At 52.5% G+C, this 21,364-nt stretch overlaps 1 protein-coding gene across 1 annotated transcript in view; it reads right to left on the bottom strand.

Moving 5' to 3' along the window:
- IPO4 (importin 4) overlaps nt 1-21,364 on the bottom strand; it is a 298,714-nt gene that overhangs the window by 186,292 nt on the left and 91,058 nt on the right. The window contains exons 10-11 of the mRNA XM_075340711.1: nt 11,370-11,537; nt 10,635-10,688 (exon numbers count right to left, since the gene is read on the bottom strand). Of these exons, the coding sequence (XP_075196826.1) occupies nt 10,635-10,688; nt 11,370-11,537 (222 nt within the window). The remainder of the gene's footprint in view (nt 1-10,634; nt 10,689-11,369; nt 11,538-21,364) is intronic.

Below are 21,364 nucleotides of genomic sequence, written 5' to 3'. Positions count from 1 at the left end.
GGAAGGGAGCTTCTGATAGTTTTCCTCCCTCTCCCTCCAGTCAGCACACAGCTTGTCACTGGTGGTTATCAGCCGGCTTTTCTGCTAGAGCAAATAAACAGAGCAAATAAACAGCGTGAGTCCCTGAGCCCTGGGCCCTCCCCCTGCCACCGGAAAATTATCTGCAGGACTTTCTGCAAACAGGAGTGACTTCCCTCCTCCTCCAGCCAGCAAGCTAGAGAAAAGTTAACACTGTGTGTGCAGGATCCTTGGGGCTCTCCTCCTTGCACCCAGCAAGGGACTTTCTCATAATAAATACTGTAAATGTCCTGGGAGCCTTCCCTGCAGCGTCTTTTCTCCCTTTGTCTGGGAAACCAGTCAGGAGGGATCTCACCTTAAAACACTGCTTCAGTCCAGGCAGTGAAAATAGCAGAGTCAGCTTGCTGTGTCCGGTCACACCGGTGCCATATTCAACTCAGAGCCTGCAAAGAGGGGCTGAGGAATTGGTGCCATATTCAACTCAGAGCCTGCAAAGAGGGGCTGAGGAATTGGGCTATAGGGGCACAGACCTCTACCCTGGGCTTTGGAAAATCGGTGTCTGTGGAACCCGTCGTCCAGCCCAGGATCCAGCGTCGCAGGAGGGGGTACGTGGAGGCGACACTCCACGTTCCCGCCCGTTGATGGTAGTGGGAGATCGGTCCCAAAAGGAAACAGTCGTCCTCAAAAAATAACAAAGCTTGAAAGGAAGTGCCTCCTACAGACACTAAGCTAAAACTGAGGTTGCCTGGCCCGGCCAGGGGGTGTATACTGCAGAGGAGGAGCTATGCTTTTGCATCTACTTAGTGTCCTCCTATGGATAGGCAGCATAACACCCATGGTCCTGTGTTCCCCAATGAGGCGTCAGAGAAAAATATTTTATCTACTCCATCATTGGAGGACACAGGAAACCATAGGACATCCCAAACTAGTCCCAATGACAAGGATGGGAAGAAATAGAGTCTGCAAATGGAAGAACAGAGGCAAATCTCATGTCGGAACCTGGGCCACTACTGCTTGCAAATCCTTTCTATCCAGCCTCGCATCTGCTGAGGCACAGGTGTGCACTCTGTAGAACTTGGAAAAGGTATGTACGCAGGACCAAATAGCCTTGCAAAGCTGCAAAACAGAAGCCTGATGATGAACAGCCCAGGAAGCCTCACTGAATGGATAACGCTGCCAAAATGGCAGAGCAGATTCAATGGGCAATAGTCACCTTAGAGGCAGGAAGATCTCTATGATGACCCCAAGGAACCACGTACAAGAAATCTGAGCAACTGAAAGTAGCTATCCTCGACACATACTGGCACACAGCTCTGGCCAAAATCAATTTGTTTAGCAACCACGTAGAAGGATAAGAAAGGGAAGGACAGAATGAAGGGAGAATGACCTACTTATTGAAACCACCTTAGGAGGACCCGGATGCAAGACCACTTTGTCCTGGTGGAGAACAAGGAAAGACAAGGACAAAAAAGGAAGAACGGAAATTGCCACAAGAAAGGCATCCAGGAGAGCAAGGCAAAGAAAATATCCAAAATGGGTTCAAAGGAAGAACCCTGTAGAGTGCCAAAGAAGGGAATTTTGTTTACTTACCGTAAATTCCTTTTCTTCTAGCTCCTATTGGGAGACCCAGACAATTGGGTGTATAGCTTCTGCCTCCGGAGGCCACACAAAGTATTACACTTTAAAAAGTGTAACCCCTCCCCTCTGCCTATACACCCTCCCGTGCATCACGGGCTCCTCAGTTTTGGTGCAAAAGCAGGAAGGAGGAAACTTATAAATTGGTCTAAGGCAAATTCAATCCGAAGGATGTTCGGAGAACTGAACCATGAACCAAAAGAACAATTCAACATGAACAACATGTGTACACAAAAGAACAAAAGCCCGAAGGGAACAGGGGCGGGTGCTGGGTCTCCCAATAGGAGCTAGAAGAAAAGGAATTTACGGTAAGTAAACAAAATTCCCTTCTTCTTTGTCGCTCCATTGGGAGACCCAGACAATTGGGACGTCCAAAAGCAGTCCCTGGGTGGGTAAAAGAATACCTCGATAAAAAGAGCCGAAAAAACGGCCCCCTCTTACAGGTGGGCAACCGCCGCCTGAAGGACTCGCCTACCTAGGCTGGCATCTGCCGAAGCATATGCGTGCACCTGATAGTGTTTCGTGAAAGTGTGCAGACTCGACCAGGTAGCCGCCTGACACACCTGCTGAGCCGTAGCCCGGTGCCGCAATGCCCAGGACGCACCCACGGCTCTGGTAGAATGGGCTTTCAGCCCTGAAGGAATCGGAAGCCCAGAAGAACGGTAGGCTTCAAGAATCGGTTCCTTGATCCACCGAGCCAAGGTTGACTTGGAAGCCTGCGACCCCTTACGCTGGCCAGCGACAAGGACAAAGAGCGCATCAGAACGGCGCAGGGGCGCTGTGCGAGAAATGTAGAGCCGGAGTGCTCTCACTAGATCTAATAAGTGCAAATCCTTTTCACATTGGTGAACTGGATGAGGGCAAAAAGAAGGTAAGGAGATATCCTGATTGAGATGAAAAGGGGATACCACCTTAGGAAGAAATTCCAGGACCGGACGCAGAACCACCTTATCCTGGTGAAAAACCAGGAAGGGGGCTTTGCATGACAGCGCTGCAAGCTCAGACACTCTCCGGAGTGATGTAACTGCCACTAGAAAGGCCACCTTCTGCAAAAGACGTGATAGAGAGACATCCCGCAGTGGCTCGAAAGGTGGTTTCTGAAGAGCCTTTAGCACTCTGTTAAGATCCCATGGTTCCAGCGGCCTCTTGTAAGGTGGGACTATGTGGCAAACTCCCTGCAGGAACGTGCGGACCTGCGGAAGCCTGGTTAGACGCTTTTGAAAAAACACGGAAAGCGCCGATACTTGTCCCTTGAGAGAGCCGAGAGACAAACCCTTGTCCATTCCGGATTGCAGGAATGAAAGAATAGTGGGCAAGGCAAACGGCCAGGGAGTAAAACCCTGATCAGAGCACCAGGATAAGAAGATCCTCCAAGTCCTGTGATAGATCTTGGCGGACGTTGGTTTCCTGGCCTGTCTCATAGTGGCGATGACATCTTGAGATAACCCTGAGGACGCTAGGAGCCAGGACTCAATGGCCACACAGTCAGGTTGAGGGCCGCAGAATTCAGATGGAAAAATGGCCCTTGAGACAGCAAGTCTGGTCGGTCTGGGAGTGCCCACGGTTGACCCACCGTGAGGTGCCACAGATCCGGGTATCACGACCTCCTCGGCCAGTCTGGAGCGACGAGGATGGCGTGGCGGCAGTCGGACCTGATCTTTCGTAACACTCTGGGCAGCAGTGCCAGAGGAGGAAATACATAAGGCAGTCGAAACTGCGACCAATCCTGAACTAATGCGTCCGCCGCCAGAGCTCTGTGATCTTGAGACCGTGCCATGAATGCCGGGACTTTGTTGTTGTGCCGAGACGCCATGAGGTCGACGTCCGGCGCTCCCCAGCGGCAACAGATCTCTTGAAACACGTCCGGGTGAAGAGACCATTCCCCTGCGTCCATGCCCTGGCGACTGAGAAAGTCTGCTTCCCAGTTTTCTACGCCTGGGATGTGAACTGCGGAGATGGTGGAGGCTGTGGCCTCCGCCCACAGCAGAATCCGCCGAACTTCTTGGAAGGCTTGACGACTGCGTGTGCCGCCCTGGTGGTTGATGTACGCGACCGCCGTGGCGTTGTCCGACTGTATGCGGATCTGCCTGCCCTCCAGCCACCGATGGAACGCCTTTAGGGCTAGATACACTGCCCTTATCTCCAGAACATTGATCTGAAGGGAGGACTCTGTCGGAGTCCAGGTTCCCTGAGCCCTGTGGTGGAGAAAGACCGCTCCCCACCCTGACAGACTCGCGTCCGTCGTGACCACAGCCCAGGATGGGGGCAGGAAGGATTTGCCCCTCGACAAAGAAGTGGGAAGAAGCCACCACTGAAGAGAGGTTTTGGTTGCCAGTGAAAGAGATACGTTCCTGTCTAGGGACGTCGACCTCCTGTCCCATTTGCGGAGAATGTCCCATTGAAGTGGACGCAGATGAAACTGCGCAAAGGGAACTGCCTCCATTGCTGCCACCATCTTCCCTAGGAAGTGCATGAGGCGCAAGGGGTGTGACTGGGCCCGAAGAAGAGAGTGCACCCCTGTCTGCAGCGAACGCTGTTTGTCCAGCGGAAGCTGGACTATCGCTGAGAGAGTATGAAACTCCATCCCGAGGTAAGTCAGTGATTGGGTCGGTGTCAATTTTGACTTTGGGAAATTGATGATCCACCCGAACCTCTGGAGAGTCTCCAGAGCAATGGTCAGGCTGTGTTGGCATGCCGCCCGGGAGGGAGCCTTGACTAGGAGATTGTCTAAGTAAGGGATCACCGAGTGGCCCTGAGAGTGTAGGACCGCCACCACGGATGCCATGACCTTGGTGAAGACCCGTGGGGCTGTCGCCAGGCCGAAAGGCAGTGCCACAAACTGAAGGTGTTCGTCCCCGATGGCGAAACGCAGGAAGCGTTGATGCTCCGGTGCAATCGGCACATGGAGATAAGCATCCCTGATGTCGATTGATGCTAGGAAGTCTCCTTGGGACATCGAAGCGATGACAGAGCGGAGAGATTCCATCCGAAACCGTCTGGTTCTCACGTGTCTGTTGAGCAGTTTGAGGTCCAGAACGGGACGGAATGATCCGTCCTTTTTTGGCACCACGAACAAGTTGGAGTAAAAACCGTGACCACGTTCTTGAAGGGGAACGGGGATCACAACTCCTTCTGTCTTCAGAGTGTTCACCGCCTGAAAAAGTGCATCGGCTCGCTCGGGGGGCGGGGATGTTCTGAAGAAACGAGTCGGAGGACGAGAGCTGAGCTCTATCCTGTAACCGTGAGACAAAATGTCTCTCACCCATCGGTCTTGGACATGTGGCCACCAGGCGTCGCAAAAGCTGGAGAGCCTGCCACCGACCGAGGATGCGGTTTGGGGAGGTCGAAAGTCATGAGGAGGCCGCCTTGGAGACGGTGCCTCCGGCGGTCTTTGGAGGACGTGACTTAGACCGCCATGCATCAGAGTTCCTCTGGCCCTTCTGTGGCCTGTTGGACGTGGATGATTGGGACCTGGCTGAGGGCCGAAAGGACCGAAACCTCGATTGAATTTTTCGTTGCTGAGGTCTGTTTGGTTTGGACTGGGGTAAGGACGAGTCCTTTCCCTTGGATTGCTTAATAATTTCATCCAATCGCTCTCCAAACAAACGGTCGCCAGAAAATGGCAAACCGGTTAAGAACTTCTTGGAAGCCGTGAAGTCGGGGAAGGTTCCCAGCGAGCCCGCTTAGCCGGTCTGGGACTGCGGTCCGTGTCGGAGTCCTCCCCATGAGACCTAGGTGTCACCCCAGGAGCACGCTGCTGCGCAGACCGAGAGGGGCCTGGGGGCGATGAACTCACAGTGCCCGAGGCCTGTGTAAGGACCGATCTGGACTGCAAGGCTTCTAGTATCTTAGCAGACCATCTGTCCATAGACTGAGCCATGGATTGTGAAAGCGACTCAGAGTTTCTCAGCCAAAACTGCAAACTCTGTCCCTGCCACCTGGACAGTGGAAGCAGGGGGTTCTACCTGAGCCGAGGGTCCCACCAGTGCCCGAGGCTCCGGCTGAGCGAGTGCAACAGGGGCCGAGCATTGCTCACAGTGAGGGTAGGTGGAACCTGCAGGTAACATAGCCGCACAAGAGGTACAGGTTGCAAAATAACCCTGTGTCTTGGCACCCTTGCTCTTTGCGGACGACATGCTGTTGTCTCCTCGGAGAGTGATCACTGAGGGTATATAGCCAAAAGCAAAACAATGCGGCCGAACAGAGAAAATGTATACAAATATATATACATATATACACTTCGGCACCCCAGGGGGACCAGCACCGGGTAACCGGTGTGGCTTACCGACCGCCCAAAGCGGTGTGTGTCCACCAGATTCCCTGCCTTGGGCCTCCCAGAGCTGCAGAGCTCGTTCTGAAATCCTCCACCGGCAGAAGTGATTGTAAAAAATGGCTGCCGGAGCTCTCAGGGGAGGAGGGAGCCGTGGGCGGCGACTAATAAAGTGCGGGAATCTGGTGCCCCACAGTGATCAGTGAGGGGGGAGGAGAACACCTAAGCATGCTCCAGCCCTCACTGCCGACGTCCAGTCGACCGTCCCGCCCTTACCCCTGACTGGCAGGCCCGGGGGCGGGAGTTATGGTACTAGGCCGCATGAAGCCGGGGACTAAAGTTAATAACGCGGCCGGCAAACAGGCGCGGTCGGCGCGGTAGTCCCGGTCGTCACAAAAAAACAGCAGCCGCTGCAGCGTCTGCGACACAGGCGCTCCATGCACCGTCCCCAAGGGGACACAGAGTACCTTTAGATGCAGGGCCTTGTCCCTGATGATACCAAGTCTCCTGTCCGGCAGATTCCCCCAGGGGCTGCGGAGGGAGCCCGGTCCCAGTGAATGGTGACCGGATAGGATCCCACTTCTCCCAGAGCCTCTAAGGGATGGGGAAGGAAAACGGCATGTGGCTCCAGCCTTTGTACCCGCAATGGGTACCTCAACCTTAACCGCACCGCCGACTTAGTGGGGTGAGAAGGGAGCATGCCGGGGGCCCTGTGGGGGCCCTCTTTTCTTCCATCCGATACAATCAGCAGCTGCTGCTGACTAAAATGGGAGCTTGAGTGAATGTGTGCCTCCTTCAACACAAAGCATAAAACTGAGGAGCCCGTGATGCACGGGAGGGTGTATAGGCAGAGGGGAGGGGTTACACTTTTTAAAGTGTAATACTTTGTGTGGCCTCCGGAGGCAGAAGCTATACACCCAATTGTCTGGGTCTCCCAATGGAGCGACAAACAAACATGTTGAAGTTCAAGGGATCCACCGGAGTTAGATATGGAGGCATCGAGTGGGAGGGGTCCATGTGGCCTACACCCAGCAGAAAAGTCCTGAGAACGGGAAGCCAAATTCTTTTGAAAAAGGCATACACCTGACCCTTGAGAAAAATAAGGGGCAATAAACTGAAGTCAACACTTAACTGTAAAAAGGTCAGGCGGGAAGGGAAACAAAAAAAATGGGGACAACTTGCTTGGTTTCGCACCAGCGAAAGAAGGTCTTCCATGCATGCAGATAGATGCAAGAGGAAGAGGACTTCCTTACTTTGTTCATTGTCTGAATGAACTTCTAACTGTGGCTTTAACAGGCATGCCATTTAATTGAGGGATCATGAGTTATGGTGAAAGAAAGGACCCTGTGAAAACAGGTCAGTATGATCTGGATGTTTCCACGGGCCATCTGTTATATACTCTGGATGCCATCAAAGCGATGTCGTGTGTGCCCCACCATAGACCTGGATGAAGACCATCGAATGCATAGACCATTCCCCTGCGGTTACTCCTTTTCAGTTTAGGAATTTGGGGGCTCATATGTCCACTCCAGGAATATGCACTGCTAGGACTGCTGAAACCCTTTGTTCTGCCCACGACAGTATATGAGATACCTTTACCATGACTGACCGGCTTTAAGTTACACTTTAGTGACTGATGTATGCCACTTCTATGGTTTTGTTGGATTGGATGCGGACCGAATGGCCAGAGAGAAAATCCTGCAAATGAAAGAGAGACAGGTGGAAGGCTCTGAGTTTCAGGATGTTGATGGGAATTTATCTTTTCCTGAGTCCTCCTGCGATATTGAACTGGGAGTTTCTTGTGAGTTTTGGAATACTGCTCCCCAACTGAGGAGGCTGGTGCCCGTTCTCACAACCTCCTAACGAATCAGTAGGAAGGATCTCCCGCGATGAATGAGATGAGAACACCACCATCAGACTAATGATTGCTTGATTCGTTGAGGAAGAAGGATCGGTAGGCCCAGGGAGATAACCGTCTTGTCCCAACACGACAGAAGGGCCTGCTAGAGAGGTCTGGTGTGGAATTTTGCAAAGGAAATCATATCTATTGTGGCTAACATCTAGCAGAGTACACTCATGCAGAAACAAAAGCTCGAAGGCTGGCCAAGTGACGCAGAGAGAAAATACTTTCTTGAGTGGGCAATCAGGTCTACCAGGTCCACTAATTCTGCGGGAGGTGTTCCCGAGATGATACACTGCTGAAGGTGCTTGGCCAAGGCAGAGACCGACTTAGTGACCAAAGTAGTAGCGAAGGCTGGACACAAACGATCCCATGGCGTTGAAAGTCAACTTAGCCAAGGACCCAATATGTCTGTCAAAGGAGTCCTTGAAGGATGCACCATCGGAGAGAGGAAGAGTAGTGTTGGTGGATAATCAGGATATTGGAGGCTCCACAGCAGGAGATTCAGTACAGTCCTTAAGGAGGACGAAGGGAAAAGGGTACAGGATGTCCAAATGTCGCCGTCTCTGGACGCGTTTGTCCTGATGATTCCATTACTTAGCAAACACTTTGTCGAATCCTTGTGGAGGAGAAAACGCTGACCATCAGCTTAACTTTTTTGAAACAACCTTGACTGGTCTAAGGACAAAATGTCCCCCATCTTGTTGTTCAAGGTCTGGTTAACAATCAGACTCTCATCCATGCCCTTGAATTTGAACGCTTAGTAGGAGTCAATGCACGAGTGAAGGGTGCTTTACACGCTGCGATATCGCTAGCGATCTCTTTAGCGATGTGACACGCCAGATCGCAGATAAGATTTGCCGAGATCGCACATTTTTCATAGCGCCTGTCACATGTGCGATCTCGGCAAATCGTATGTGCGATCTGGCATGTCACATCGATAACAAGATCGCTAGCGATGTCGCAGTGTGTAAAGCACCCTTTAGTCTCAGATCGGAGGTCCATTTTCTGAATTGTTTTAACTTCAGAAAAAGGCAACCAACAATGGGAGAAGGAGATCTAAAGAACTTGTTCAAATCCACTAACAAGATCTCTTGTTCGTTCCGCCATGTTGGTGCAGGGTAGCTAGGATTCACAGATGGCAGACGCTAAATGACCAATTCCATGGTCTGAGAATCTTTGGTTAGGTCAGCGTCAAACTAAGACAGAGCCATGGTCCAATCAGGGTGAGAGAAGGCACGATGTTTTCACGGGCCGGTTGTGAGCTCCTGTGAGGCAATAAGCAAAGGGTGGCTGCAATCGGGGCAGAGGGCTCCAGGTTGACTTGAGGGAAAGTGTGCATGAATATGGCAAGAGGATAGCAGGGCAATCCTCTAAGGGGTTAGGTATGAAGGAAAAAAGAAAAAAGGGAAAGAAGAAGAATTATGTCTATGAAAGATTTAGCAGAGCCTCCCTGGTCCTGAAGATAGGAGGGAAACACCAGTGCAGAGATCACTGCTGTGACGTCCAGATTAGCTGGAGAGCAGAAGGGTAGTTGGTAAGCGGCTGGGTCTAGATGAGCAGGAATGATGTGCTATTATGGAGGATCCTGCTACAAAGTCTGGCTAAATAGGCTAAAGAGAGGAGGTGTGGGCAGCAAAAAAAAGTGTGCAAGTAATCATGAATGACAGCACACGCCAGACTGAATGAGAAGAGAAGGGGGCGTGGTTATGTGGTATGAGTAGAGTGCAGCACAAGCCAGGGCCTAAATTTAGGGAGCAGCAAGACAAGAGCAGTGGTTGAACAAGTGACGGAGGAGAGGGAATAAGGAAGAGAGTCTCTTGTAGACTAGGAGCTCCACTGCCTGCATGCCTGGAAGAAGATGTAGAGTACCTTTTCTTGAAGATGAGACCCCGACATACTATTCGTACGTAAAAAGACTGATATGAGGGACTCCAGAGGGGGGAATCACTAAGATAAGAATCTGTCTTTCCTCCATGCAGTCGTCTCGCTATGGTAGACGAGTGGGCTGGAGATGGATGGCAAGGACCGTCCGCCTGATCACCCAAACACTCTTCATGAGTTAAGTTATGGTCCTGCCGTGTAGACCAGAGACGATGCAGTGTTACATTTTCAGCACTGTTTCAACTCTGTTTCCCACATCACATGCTGTATCTGAAATTAAAAAGGAAAACAATAAAAGAAAGACAACAAACTAACGGTAGAAACGGGTCTGGGAATAGACATTGTCTGACTACTACTGACACTAATATAAAACTGATTCATTTGGTTCCAGTTTGTGGGTGTAACCTGCTGAGGAGGAGTTAACTTTTCACTTTTTTCACCTAGTGTCAGTAGCATACACCCATGGATTCCTGTGCCTACCAATGAAGCGATAAAGAAAAAGGACGTTCCGCTGAAAGTTTTTCTCCAGTTCCATGCTTTGTTAAAGGTTTTAAACTAGAAGATTTGAAGAAAGAAAAAAAATTCTCATCAGCTGGCTGAGCCGCACAGGCTTTTCTACTCCTGTTTCAGCCCTGCTCCATGGACAATTGTGAACCTTTAAGGCCAAGTGAGAAGATCAGTTACTCTCATACCGATGCGGCCTAATCTGCCCGAGAGGAATGCGTGTATAGGATGGGTTACAGCCTTAAATACTTCACAGTGTTCATTTTGGACACCTTCTCGAAGAACCCCCTACAATCAAATAAAGTGAAAAACTGTATGCCTAAGGGAAGAAAGTTAAGAATAGAAAATATCAATGGACAACTAAAAACATCAATGGACAAAATATAGATTCATTGGTTATAGTAAGCGATGGTGTTTGCATACCAGCTGATGAAACAATTTCTCAGGAGGTAGATGAAGTGCCAATATATCAATAACCTGGAGTACAAAAAAAACAAGAGAACAAACTCAGTACACTAGTAACAAGGCATTATCTGTAAATAATCCCAGCCCCAGTGAAGACTAGTATTAAATCTAACCCCAAAACATCGCAAATGTAGCCAATGTCAATTTCACATTAAGTCTATAAATATTTTGCACTATTTAAGGAAACAATTCCTGATAAAAAGAAAAAAAAAAATAAGCAGAATTCCACAGATTAAAGTGAATCTGTCAGTTGCTATTTAATCTGTGGATAGCATGCTGTAGGGGTTAAACCACAGAAATACAGGTATGTCAAGTTCCCTCCTGTGCTTCTGTTTACTTAAACTGAGTGTTTTATAACTAAGACATTATCATTACTGTGTCTGCCTGCCATGTTGTCCAACTCTACCCCCTCTTTCGATTAGAAGCTCACTGTCTAGAGACTTTGTATATAGACAACCTGGTGTGGGTGGGAGCAGTTTTATTTAGCATTGCTGCATGGCTAAATCTAAAAAATTCTGATTGTGTCAGAACCGCTGCACACAGCAATCTAAGGGATACATCGTTGGATTCAGAATCTCTTTGCCTACATCTTGATGACCTTAGATGAAGTAACAAAAACCTGATGACAGATTCCCTTTAACAATTGTTTTGGATAAAGTGTCAACAAGTGAGTTCATGTTTTCTGTGTCTCACCTGAACTGCATAGTGTTTGGGTAACTGCATCTCCGCTTCTCCTTCCAACAACTCATCCTCCTCCTCTTCTTCATCTTCCGGGTCCAGCTGCCCAGCGGGAGGCTCAGCGCACATGATGGGGAAAATCGCATTGAGAATCTGAGGTAGCAGCTTTTGCTTCAAGATGGACTAAAAGGTAGATATAAGTGTGAAAAAGACAAAAAAGAGAATTTTGTTTACTTACCGTAAATTCTTTTTCTTATAGTTCCGACATGGGAGACCCAGACCATGGGTGTATAGCTTCTGCCTCCGGAGGACACACAAAGTACTACACTAAAAAGTGTAGCTCCTCCCTCCTAGCATATACACCCCCTGGATAACCAAATATAGCCAGTTTAGTGCAAAAGCTGAAGGAGGACATCCACCCACAAGTAGAGATAGAGCAAAACCCGGAACAACCGGAACCTCTGTCTACAACAACAGCCGGTGAAAACACACGGAACAAGAAAACTGCCAACAGGCAACAGGGAGGGTGCTGGGTCTCCCATGTCGGAACTATAAGAAAAAGAATTTACGGTAAGTAAACAAAATTCTCTTTTTCTTCATCGTTCCTTATGGGAGACCCAGACCATGGGACGTCTCAAAGCAGTCCATGGGTGGGAATAAACAGAAAACTGAGAAGTAGGCAAAACCTAACTTCACAAATGGGCGACAGCCGCCTGAAGGATGCGTCTGCCCAAGCTCGCATCTGCCGAAGCATGAGCATGCACTTGGTAGTGCGTCAAAAAAGGTATGCAGACTGGACCGAGTGGCAGCCTGACAGACCTGCTGAGCCGTAGCCTGGTGCCTGAAAGCCCAAGAGGCACCGACAGCTCTGGTCGAGTGTGCCTTGATCCCCGGCGGGGGAGGCACTTGAGTACACTGGTAGGCATCGGAAATGGCCGACCTAATCCAACGAGCTAGGGTCGGCTTAGAAGCAGAGAGGCCCTTACGCCGACCAGTGGTCAGCACAAAAAGAGGTGCACCGCCTAAGAGCAGCGGTGCGAGACACATAGATCCGGAGCGCCCGCACCAGATCCAGAGTATGCAACGCTTTTTCAAAGCGATGAACAGGAGCCGGACAAAAGGAAGGCAGGGAAATATCCTGGTTAAGGTGGAAAGGAGATACCACCTTAGGAAGAAAGTCCGGAGTCGGACGGAGAACCACCTTGTCTTGATGAAAAACCAAAAAAGGTGACTACGAAGAGAGCGCAGCCAAATCAGAGACTCTCCTGAGGGAAGTTATGGCCACTAGAAAGACCACTTTCTGTGAAAGACGAGACAAAGAAACCTCCCTAAGTGGCTCAAAAGGGGGTTTCTGCAAGGCCGTGAGGACCAGATTAAGGTTCCAGGGATCCAGAGGCCGCCGGTAAGGCGGAATGATGTGAGATGCGCCCTGCATGAAGGTGCGCACCTGAGCCAGCCGGGCGATACGCCGCTGGAACAACACTGACAGAGCCGAGACCTGTCCCTTGAGGGAATTGAGGGATAGTCCTAGCTGCAGACCAGACTGCAGGAAGGACAGAAGGGTCGGCAGGGAAAAAGGCCAAGGGGCATGGCCAGAAGAACGACACCAGGACAGGAAAATCCTCCAAGTCCTGTGGTAAATTTTGGCCGAGGAAGACTTCCGAGCCTGAGTCATAGTGGAGATGACTTCGGGAGGAATGCCGGAAGCCGTCAGGATCCAGGACTCAAGAGCCACGCCGTCAATCTGAGAGCTGCAGAATTCTGGCGGAAAAATGGACCTTCTGAGAGAAGGTCTGGGCGGTCCGGGAGATGCCACGGCACCTCTAAAGACAGATGGAGCAGGTCTGGGTACCAAGCTCGCCTGGGCCAGTCTGGAGCAATGAGTATGACCCGACGGCCCTCCATTCTGATCTTGCGCAGGACTCTGGGCAAGAGAGCTAGAGGGGGAAACACGTAAGACAGACGGAACTGGGACCAATCCTGAACCAGCGCGTCCGCTGCAAAGGCCTGAGGATCGTGGGAGCGAGCCACGTAAACCGGGACCTTGTTGTTGTGCCGGGATGCCATTAGATCCACTTCCGGAGTGCCCCACTTGCGGCAGATCGACCGGAACACTGCCGGATGCAGAGCCCACTCGCCGTTGTCCACGGTTTGACGGCTGAGATAATCTGCCTCCCAGTTTTCTACGCCTGGGATGTGGACTGCGGATATGGTGGACTTTGAGTCCTCCGTCCACTGAAGGATGCGTTGAACCTCCAACATTGCCAGGCGGCTGCGAGTCCCGCCCTGGTGATTGATGTAGGCAACTGCTGTCGCGTTGTCTGACTGGACTCGAATGTGCTTGCCCGCCAACAGGTGGTGAAAGGCTACGAGAGCTAAGAGCACAGCACTGATTTCCAGCACATTGATCGAGAGGGCTGATTCGGACGGAGTCCAAGTGCCCTGTGCTCGGTGGTGGAGAAATACTGCTCCCCAGCCGGATACACTGGCATCCGTGGTGAGGATCACCCAGGACGGGGTCAGGAAGGAGCGTCCCTGAGACAGAGAGAGGAGCCGAAGCCACCACTGAAGAGAGCTCCTGGTCTGTGGCGACAGAGCCACCAACCTGTGCAAGGAAGAAGTCCGCTTGTCCCAACAGCGGAGAATGTCCAGCTGCAGAGGACGCAGATGGAACTGGGCAAAGGGAACCGCTTCCATTGATGCCACCATCTGACCCAGCACCTGCATGGAGGTGCCTGATGGAATGACGGCGGGGCCTCAACAGAGAGCGCACCGCCAGATGGAGGGACTGCTGTTTGACTAAGGGCAGCTTGACAAGTGCCGGCAGAGTCTCGAATTGCATCCCTAGGTACGTGAGTTTTTGGGTCGGGGTCAGAGTGGACTTGGGCAGATTGACAAGCTACCCGAATTGAACAAGAGTGGCGAGAGTGAGCGAGACACTCCGCTGACAGTCGGCGCTGGATGAAGCCTTGACAAGAAGGTCGTCCAGGTAAGGGATCACTGCCAACCCCTGGAGGTGCAGAACCGTAACCACTGCTGCCATGACCTTGGTAAATACTCGAGGGGCCGTGGCTAACCCGAAGGGGAGAGCCACGAATTGGAAATGTTCCTCTCCGATTGCAAAACGTAGCCAACGCTGGTGTGAAACTGCAATTGGCACATGCAGATAGGCATATCTGATGTCGATGGATGCCAGGAAATCTCCTTGGGTCATTGAGGCAATGACTGATCGCAGAGACTCCATGCGAAAGTGCCGCACCTGAACATGCTTGTTGAGAAGCTTGAGATCCAGGATGGGCCGGAAGGAACAGTCCTTTTTGGGGACTAGGAAGAGATTTGAGTAAAAACCTCTGAACCGTTCCCTGGCGGGAACCGGTACAATTACTCCGTTGGCCTGCAAGGATGCCACGGCCTGAGAGAAGGCGGCGGCCTTGGAGCAGGGGGAAGTTGACAGAAAAAATCTGTTTGGCGGGCTGGAAGAGAACTCTATCCTGTAGCCGTGGGAGATGATATCCCGCACCCACTGATCGGAGACGTGTTGAAACCACACGTCGCCAAAGTGGGAGAGCCTGCCACCGACCAAGGACGTTGCTGGCTCGGCCAGATAGTCAAGAGGAGGCTGCCTTGGTGGCAGCAGCTCCTGCGGACTTTTGTGGACGCGGCTTCTTGCGCCAGGTGGGCTTCTGGTCCTTGGCTGAGTTAGTGGACGAGGCCGAGGGCTTGGAGGACGACCAGTTAGAGGAACGAAAGGAACGAAACCTCGACTGGTTCCTGCCCTGGACAGGTTTCCTGGTTTTAGTCTGTGGCAAGGAAGTACTCTTCCCGCCAGTAGCCTCCTTAATTATTTCATCCAGTTGTTCACCGAACAGCCTGGACCCAGCAAATGGGAGCCCAGCAAGGTACTTCTTTGAGGAAGCATCTGCCCTCCACTGTCGAAGCCACAAGATCCTGCGTATAGCGAGGGAATTAGCGGAGGCCACCGCAGTGCGGTGAGAGGCCTCCAGCATGGCAGACATGGCGTAGGCTGAAAAGGCTGAAGCCTGGGAAGTTAAGGTAACCAATTCAGGCATAGAGTCCCTTGTGAGGGAATGCATCTCCTCTAGGGAAGCAGAGATGGCTTTGAGAGGCCACACTGCTGCAAAGGATGGGGAGAACGAGGCCCCTGCCGCCTCATAGACAGACTTGGCCAGGAGGTCAACCTGGCGGTCAGTGGGATCCTTAAGTGAGGTGCCATCAGCCACAGATACAACTGTCCAGGCTGAGAGTCTAGACACCGGAGGGTCTACCTTTGGTGAGTGAGCCCACTCCTTGACCACCTCTGGTGGAAAAGGAAAACGGTCATCAGAACCACGCTTTGGGAAGCGTTTGTCAGGACAGGCTCTGGGCTTGGACACAGTGGCTTGAAAACTGGAGTGGTTAAAGAACACACTCCTTGTCCTCTTAGGCAAGGTAAACTGGTGCTTTTCTGCCAGAGAGGGTTGCTCCTCTGATACTGGCGGATTGAGGTCCAGTACAGAATTAATGGACGCAATCAAATCACTCACATCTGCATCACCCTCGGTCAGATCAATGGGGCACATGGAGGTAGCGTCTGAGCCCCCAGTAAAGACATCCTCCTCGTCCTGCGAGTCGGCTCGTGAATCGGAGCCGCGGGACAAGGAAGGAGAGGGGACCCTGGGTCTCCTTTTAGGAGGACGGGGTATGGGAGCAGATGAAGAATCCTCTGTGAGCTCTGCAGAGCGAGCCGAAGCAGCAGAGGCGCCCTGAGAAGGGGGCTGATGCATGGACAGCAGAGTCCGAGACAGCTGTCCCATGGAGTCGGCGTAGGACTGGGAGATAGACTTAGAAAACAATTCTACCCAAGCCGGGGGTTCAGCCACCGGGGCCGGAGCAGCCGGAGGGACCACTGGGGAGACTCCAGGCTGAGGCACCACCATGTTAGAGCAGGCATCACAATGAGGATATGTGCTCGGTTCAGGCAGTACGAGCTTACATGCAGTGCATATTGAGTACAGCCTTGCAGCCTTGCTCCTAGTGTGAGACATGCTGCTGAGGTGGAGGCTCTGCAGTAAAGAACACACTCCTTCAGAATGACCCCCAGAGAGTGTATAAGAAAGTCCACAACCAGAGGTTGTGGCTTACCAGACCGTTTTGTGTGCCCTCCGGATCCCACAGCTCGGACCCCCAGACAGGTTGCAGAGATGCAGCAGCCAGCGCCGATCAGTGTGAGAACGCTGATAAAATGGCGCCGGAGTGAGGAGGGGGGCGGGGCCTAGTCCAAGAGCGGGAACCGGAGGGCCAAGGAGATATACAGGGGAGGGAAACATCTCCTCAGAGAGGAGTGTCCTCCCCTGTGCTGAACGGCCGGTGGGCGGCGCCGCACTGTCCCTCTGCATGACTGACATGCAGGGGCAGTGAAAACGAAAGTAGGCCGCAGCCGAAGCCGGGGCCTAAATTTTACAATGCGGCCGGCGCGCAGGCACCCTCGGCGCGGTTCTCTGGTGAAAACCGGAGAACCGGCCGGAAATGTCACAAAAGGTTACATAACACACTCTCCCCAACATTAAAGTGCAAGGGACCCCCCTGACAATAACGTCTCAATACTTAGCTTGTGAGACGCAGGGCCAGGTCCCTGAGGGATGAGTGCTCCGTCCGGCAGGGTCCTGAAAGGGCTGCGGATGGAGACCGGTCTCCTGCAAAGCAGTGAGAACCGTGCTGGCTCCCACTTCAAGCCAGAGCCCGAGGGATGGTGAAGGAGCGCGGCATGTAAGGCTCCAGCCTTGAAATCAACCTTAACAACACCGCCGACACAGTGGGGTGAGAAGGGACATGCCGGGAGTCCAGGCTTGGACCCGCTTTTCTTCAAACTCTTTAAAATCAAAATCAGATGAGACTGCATGTGTGGATGTGTGCCTCCTGAACACAAAGCATTGAACTGGCTATATTTGATTATCCAGGGGGTGTATATGCTAGGAGGGAGGAGCTACACTTTTTAGTGTAGTACTTTGTGTGTCCTCCGGAGGCAGAAGCTATACACCAATGGTCTGGGTCTCCCATAAGGAACGATGAAGAAAATACTCAAAATAACAAAGTGGTCCTCATATTAAAAGAGGTTATCCATTTTACAAGCCTCCCCTTATTAGAAAGGATCCCTAGTGATAAGCTGATGCTTGTGTTTCCCACTAGTGGGACACCTAAGGGGTACTTCTCACATAGCGAGATCGCTGCTGAGTCACCAGTTTTGTGACGTACCAGTGACCTCATCAGCGATCTCGTTGTGTGTGACACTAAGCAGCGATCTGGCCCCTGCTGTGAAATCGCTGATCGTTACACACTGTTCTGGTTCATTTTTTGCTCGTTGGTCTCCCGCTGTGCAGCACACATCGGCGTGTTTGACGGCGGGAGACCAACGAGCACCGACTCTGTGTAAGCAGCATACGCTGATAACCAGGGTAAATTTCGGGTAACTAAGCAAAGCGCTTTGCTTGGTTACCTGATATTTACCCTGGTTACCAGCGTACACTGCTTACAGGCTGCCAGCGCTGGCTCCCTGCACACGTAGCCAGGGTAAATATCAGGTAACTAAGCAAAGCGCTTTACTTAGTAACCCGATGTGTACCCTAGTTACGTATACAGGGAGCCAGCGCTGGCAGCCTGTAGGCGGTGTACGCTGGTAACCAGGGTAAATATCGGGTAATCAAGCAAAGCGCTTTTCTTAGTTACCCGATATTTACCCTGGTTACCAAGCGCAGCATCGTTACACGAGTCGCTGGTGGCTGGTCGCTGGTGAGATCTGCCTGATTGACAGCTCACTAGCGACCCTGTTGCGACGTACCAGCGATCCTGACCAGGTAGTATCGTGGTCGGAATCGCTGGTACGTCATTTAGTGAGACGGTACCCTAAGTGTGCACACTGATAACTAGATGTCTACATAATAACAAAATATGCTAAGTCCTCCAAACTCTCCATTCTGACAAACCTCTAAAACAGGGGTCGGGAACCTATGGCTCGCGAGCCAGATATGGCTCTTTTGATGGCCGTATCTGGCTCGCAGACAGGGCTCCTACCTGTCTATGGAAAGGATCAGGGCCGGCGCCAGCACAATTGAGAGCAATGATGAGAGAGTGAGCGGCGCTCCCTCTCTTATCATTCTCCCAGCTGTGACTGTCGGCGTTCTTCTGACAGCTCTGCAGCGAGCGCGGTGACGTCATCACTGCGCGCCTGCTGAGAGGTCAGCGAGCGACAGCAATGGACGATGCGCCGAGGAGACCGGATCAGCGGGGGAATGAGTGAGCCGCCACTCTACTGACACTGGGCTCCCCTGACTCACAGGCCGGCCACTACACAGCGGCACTAGTACACATAGGGGCCCGGCAGCTGCTCTGCGTCTATGTGTAGTGCTGCTGTGTAGTGGCCGAACTGTGAGTCAGGGGAGCCCAGTGTCAGTAGAGGGGCCCCTGACCTGGAGAGGCCACCAGCCATGTCTGAGCTGCAGGAGCGCTCCTGACCTGCACAGCAGACGGAATCTCCATCCTGCAGGACCTGCGATGATGTCACGCCCATGTGACTGTGTGGGAGGAGACACAGGATGCCGGGCAGAAAGCAAGATACTGAATCCTGAAGGAGATAATGGACACATGATGACTGGTAATAAGAAAAGAGGGGACATGAGGGTGAGGGGGGCTGCAGGGTGAGGGGCATATGAGGGATGCAGACTGACAGAAGGATGTGAAGGGGTGCAGAGTGTTTGAGAGGGGTAAGTTTGGGTACAGGCAGGGTGAGATATGTGAGCAGGGTGTGTGAGATATGGGGGTGTATTGTGTGTGATATGGGGGGTGCAGGCTGTATGGGAAGCAGGGTATGTGACATATGGGGGTGTAGTGTGTGAGATCTGGGGGGTGCAGGCTGTATGGGAAGCAGTGTGTGTGTGGGATATGGGGGGTGCAGGCCGTATGGGGAGCAGTGTGTGTGTGTGTGATATGGGGGGTGTAGGCTGTATGGGAAGCAGGGTGTGTGAGATATGGGGGTGTAGTGTGTGAGATCTGGGGGGTGCAGGCTGTATGGGGAGCAGTGTGTGTGTGTGATATGGGGGGTGCAGGCTGTATGGGGAGCAGTGTGTGTGTGTGATATGGGGGGTGCAGGCTGTATGGGGAGCAGTGTGTGTGTGTGATATGGGGGGTGCAGGCTGTATGGGGAGCAGTGTGTGTGTGTGTGTGATATGGGGGGTGCAGGCTGTATGGGGAGCAGTGTGTGTGTGTGATATGGGGGTGCAGGCTGTATGGGGAGCAGTGTGTGTGTGTGATATGGGGGGTGCAGGCTGTATGGGGAGCAGTGTGTGTGTGTGATATGGGGGGTGCAGGCTGTATGGGGAGCAGTGTGTGTGTGTGTGATATGGGGGGGTGCAGGCTGTATGGGAAGCAGGGTATGTGACATATGGGGGTGTAGTGTGTGAGATCTGGGGGGTGCAGGCTGTATGGGGAGCAGTGTGTGTGTGAGATCTGGGGGGTGCAGGCTGTATGGGGAGCAGTGTGTGTGTGAGATCTGGGGGGTGCAGGCTGTATGGGGAGCAGTGTGTGTGTGTGTGATATGGGGGGTGCAGACTGTATGGGAAGCAGGGTATGTGACATATGGGGGTGTAGTGTGTGAGATCTGGGGGGTGCAGGCTGTATGGGGAGCAGTGTGTGTGTGAGATCTGGGGGGTGCAGGCTGTATGGGGAGCAGTGTGTGTGTTAGATCTGGGGGGTGCAGGCTGTATGGGGTGCAGTGTGTGTGTGTGATATGGGGGGTGCAGGCTGTATGGGAAGCAGGGTATGTGACATATGGGGGTGTAGTGTGTGAGATCTGGGGGGTGCAGGCTGTATGGGGAGCAGTGTGTGTGTGAGATCTGGGGGGTGCAGGCTGTATGGGGAGCAGTGTGTGTGTGAGATCTGGGGGGTGCAGGCTGTATGGGGAGCAGTGTGTGTGTGTGATATGGGGGGTGCAGACTGTATGGGAAGCAGGGTATGTGACATATGGGGGTGTAGTGTGTGAGATCTGGGGGGTGCAGGCTGTATGGGGAGCAGTGTGTGTGTGAGATCTGGGGGGTGCAGGCTGTATGGGGAGCAGTGTGTGTGTGAGATCTGGGGGGTGCAGGCTGTATGGGGAGCAGTGTGTGTGTGAGATCTGGGGGGTGCAGGCTGTATGGGGAGCAGTGTGTGTGTGTGTGTGTGATATGGGGGGTGCAGGCTGTATGGGAAGCAGGGTATGTGACATATGGGGGTGTAGTGTGTGAGATCTGGGGGGTGCAGGCTGTATGGGGAGCAGTGTGTGTGTGAGATCTGGGGGGTGCAGGCTGTATGGGGAGCAGTGTGTGTGTGAGATCTGGGGGGTGCAGGCTGTATGGGGAGCAGTGTGTGTGTGTGATATGGGGGGTGCAGACTGTATGGGAAGCATGGTATGTGACATATGGGGGTGTAGTGTGTGAGATCTGGGGGGTGCAGGCTGTATGGGGAGCAGTGTGTGTGTGAGATCTGGGGGGTGCAGGCTGTATGGGGAGCAGTGTGTGTGTGTGAGATCTGGGGGGTGCAGGCTGTATGGGGAGCAGTGTGTGTGTGTGATATGGGGGGTGCAGGCTGTATGGGAAGCAGGGTATGTGACATATGGGGGTGTAGTGTGTGAGATCTGGGGGGTGCAGGCAGTATGGGGAGCAGTGTGTGTGTGAGATCTGGGGGGTGCAGGCTGTATGGGGAGCAGTGTGTGTGTGAGATCTGGGGGGTGCAGGCTGTATGGGGAGCAGTGTGTGTGTGAGATCTGGGGGGTGCAGGCTGTATGGGGAGCAGTGTGTGTGTGTGATATGGGGGGTGCAGGCTGTATGGGAAGCAGGGTATGTGACATATGGGGGTGTAGTGTGTGAGATCTGGGGGGTGCAGGCTGTATGGGGAGCAGTGTGTGTGTGTGATATGGGGGGTGCAGGCTGTATGGGAAGCAAGGTGTCTGGGCCACTGACAGATACAATTGCTCCAGCGGTCAC

The sequence above is a fragment of the Anomaloglossus baeobatrachus genome, chromosome 1, assembly GCF_048569485.1.
Source record: "Anomaloglossus baeobatrachus isolate aAnoBae1 chromosome 1, aAnoBae1.hap1, whole genome shotgun sequence".
Taxonomy (NCBI): domain Eukaryota; kingdom Metazoa; phylum Chordata; class Amphibia; order Anura; family Aromobatidae; genus Anomaloglossus; species Anomaloglossus baeobatrachus.
This window is presented reverse-complemented; position numbering and strand designations above follow the sequence as displayed.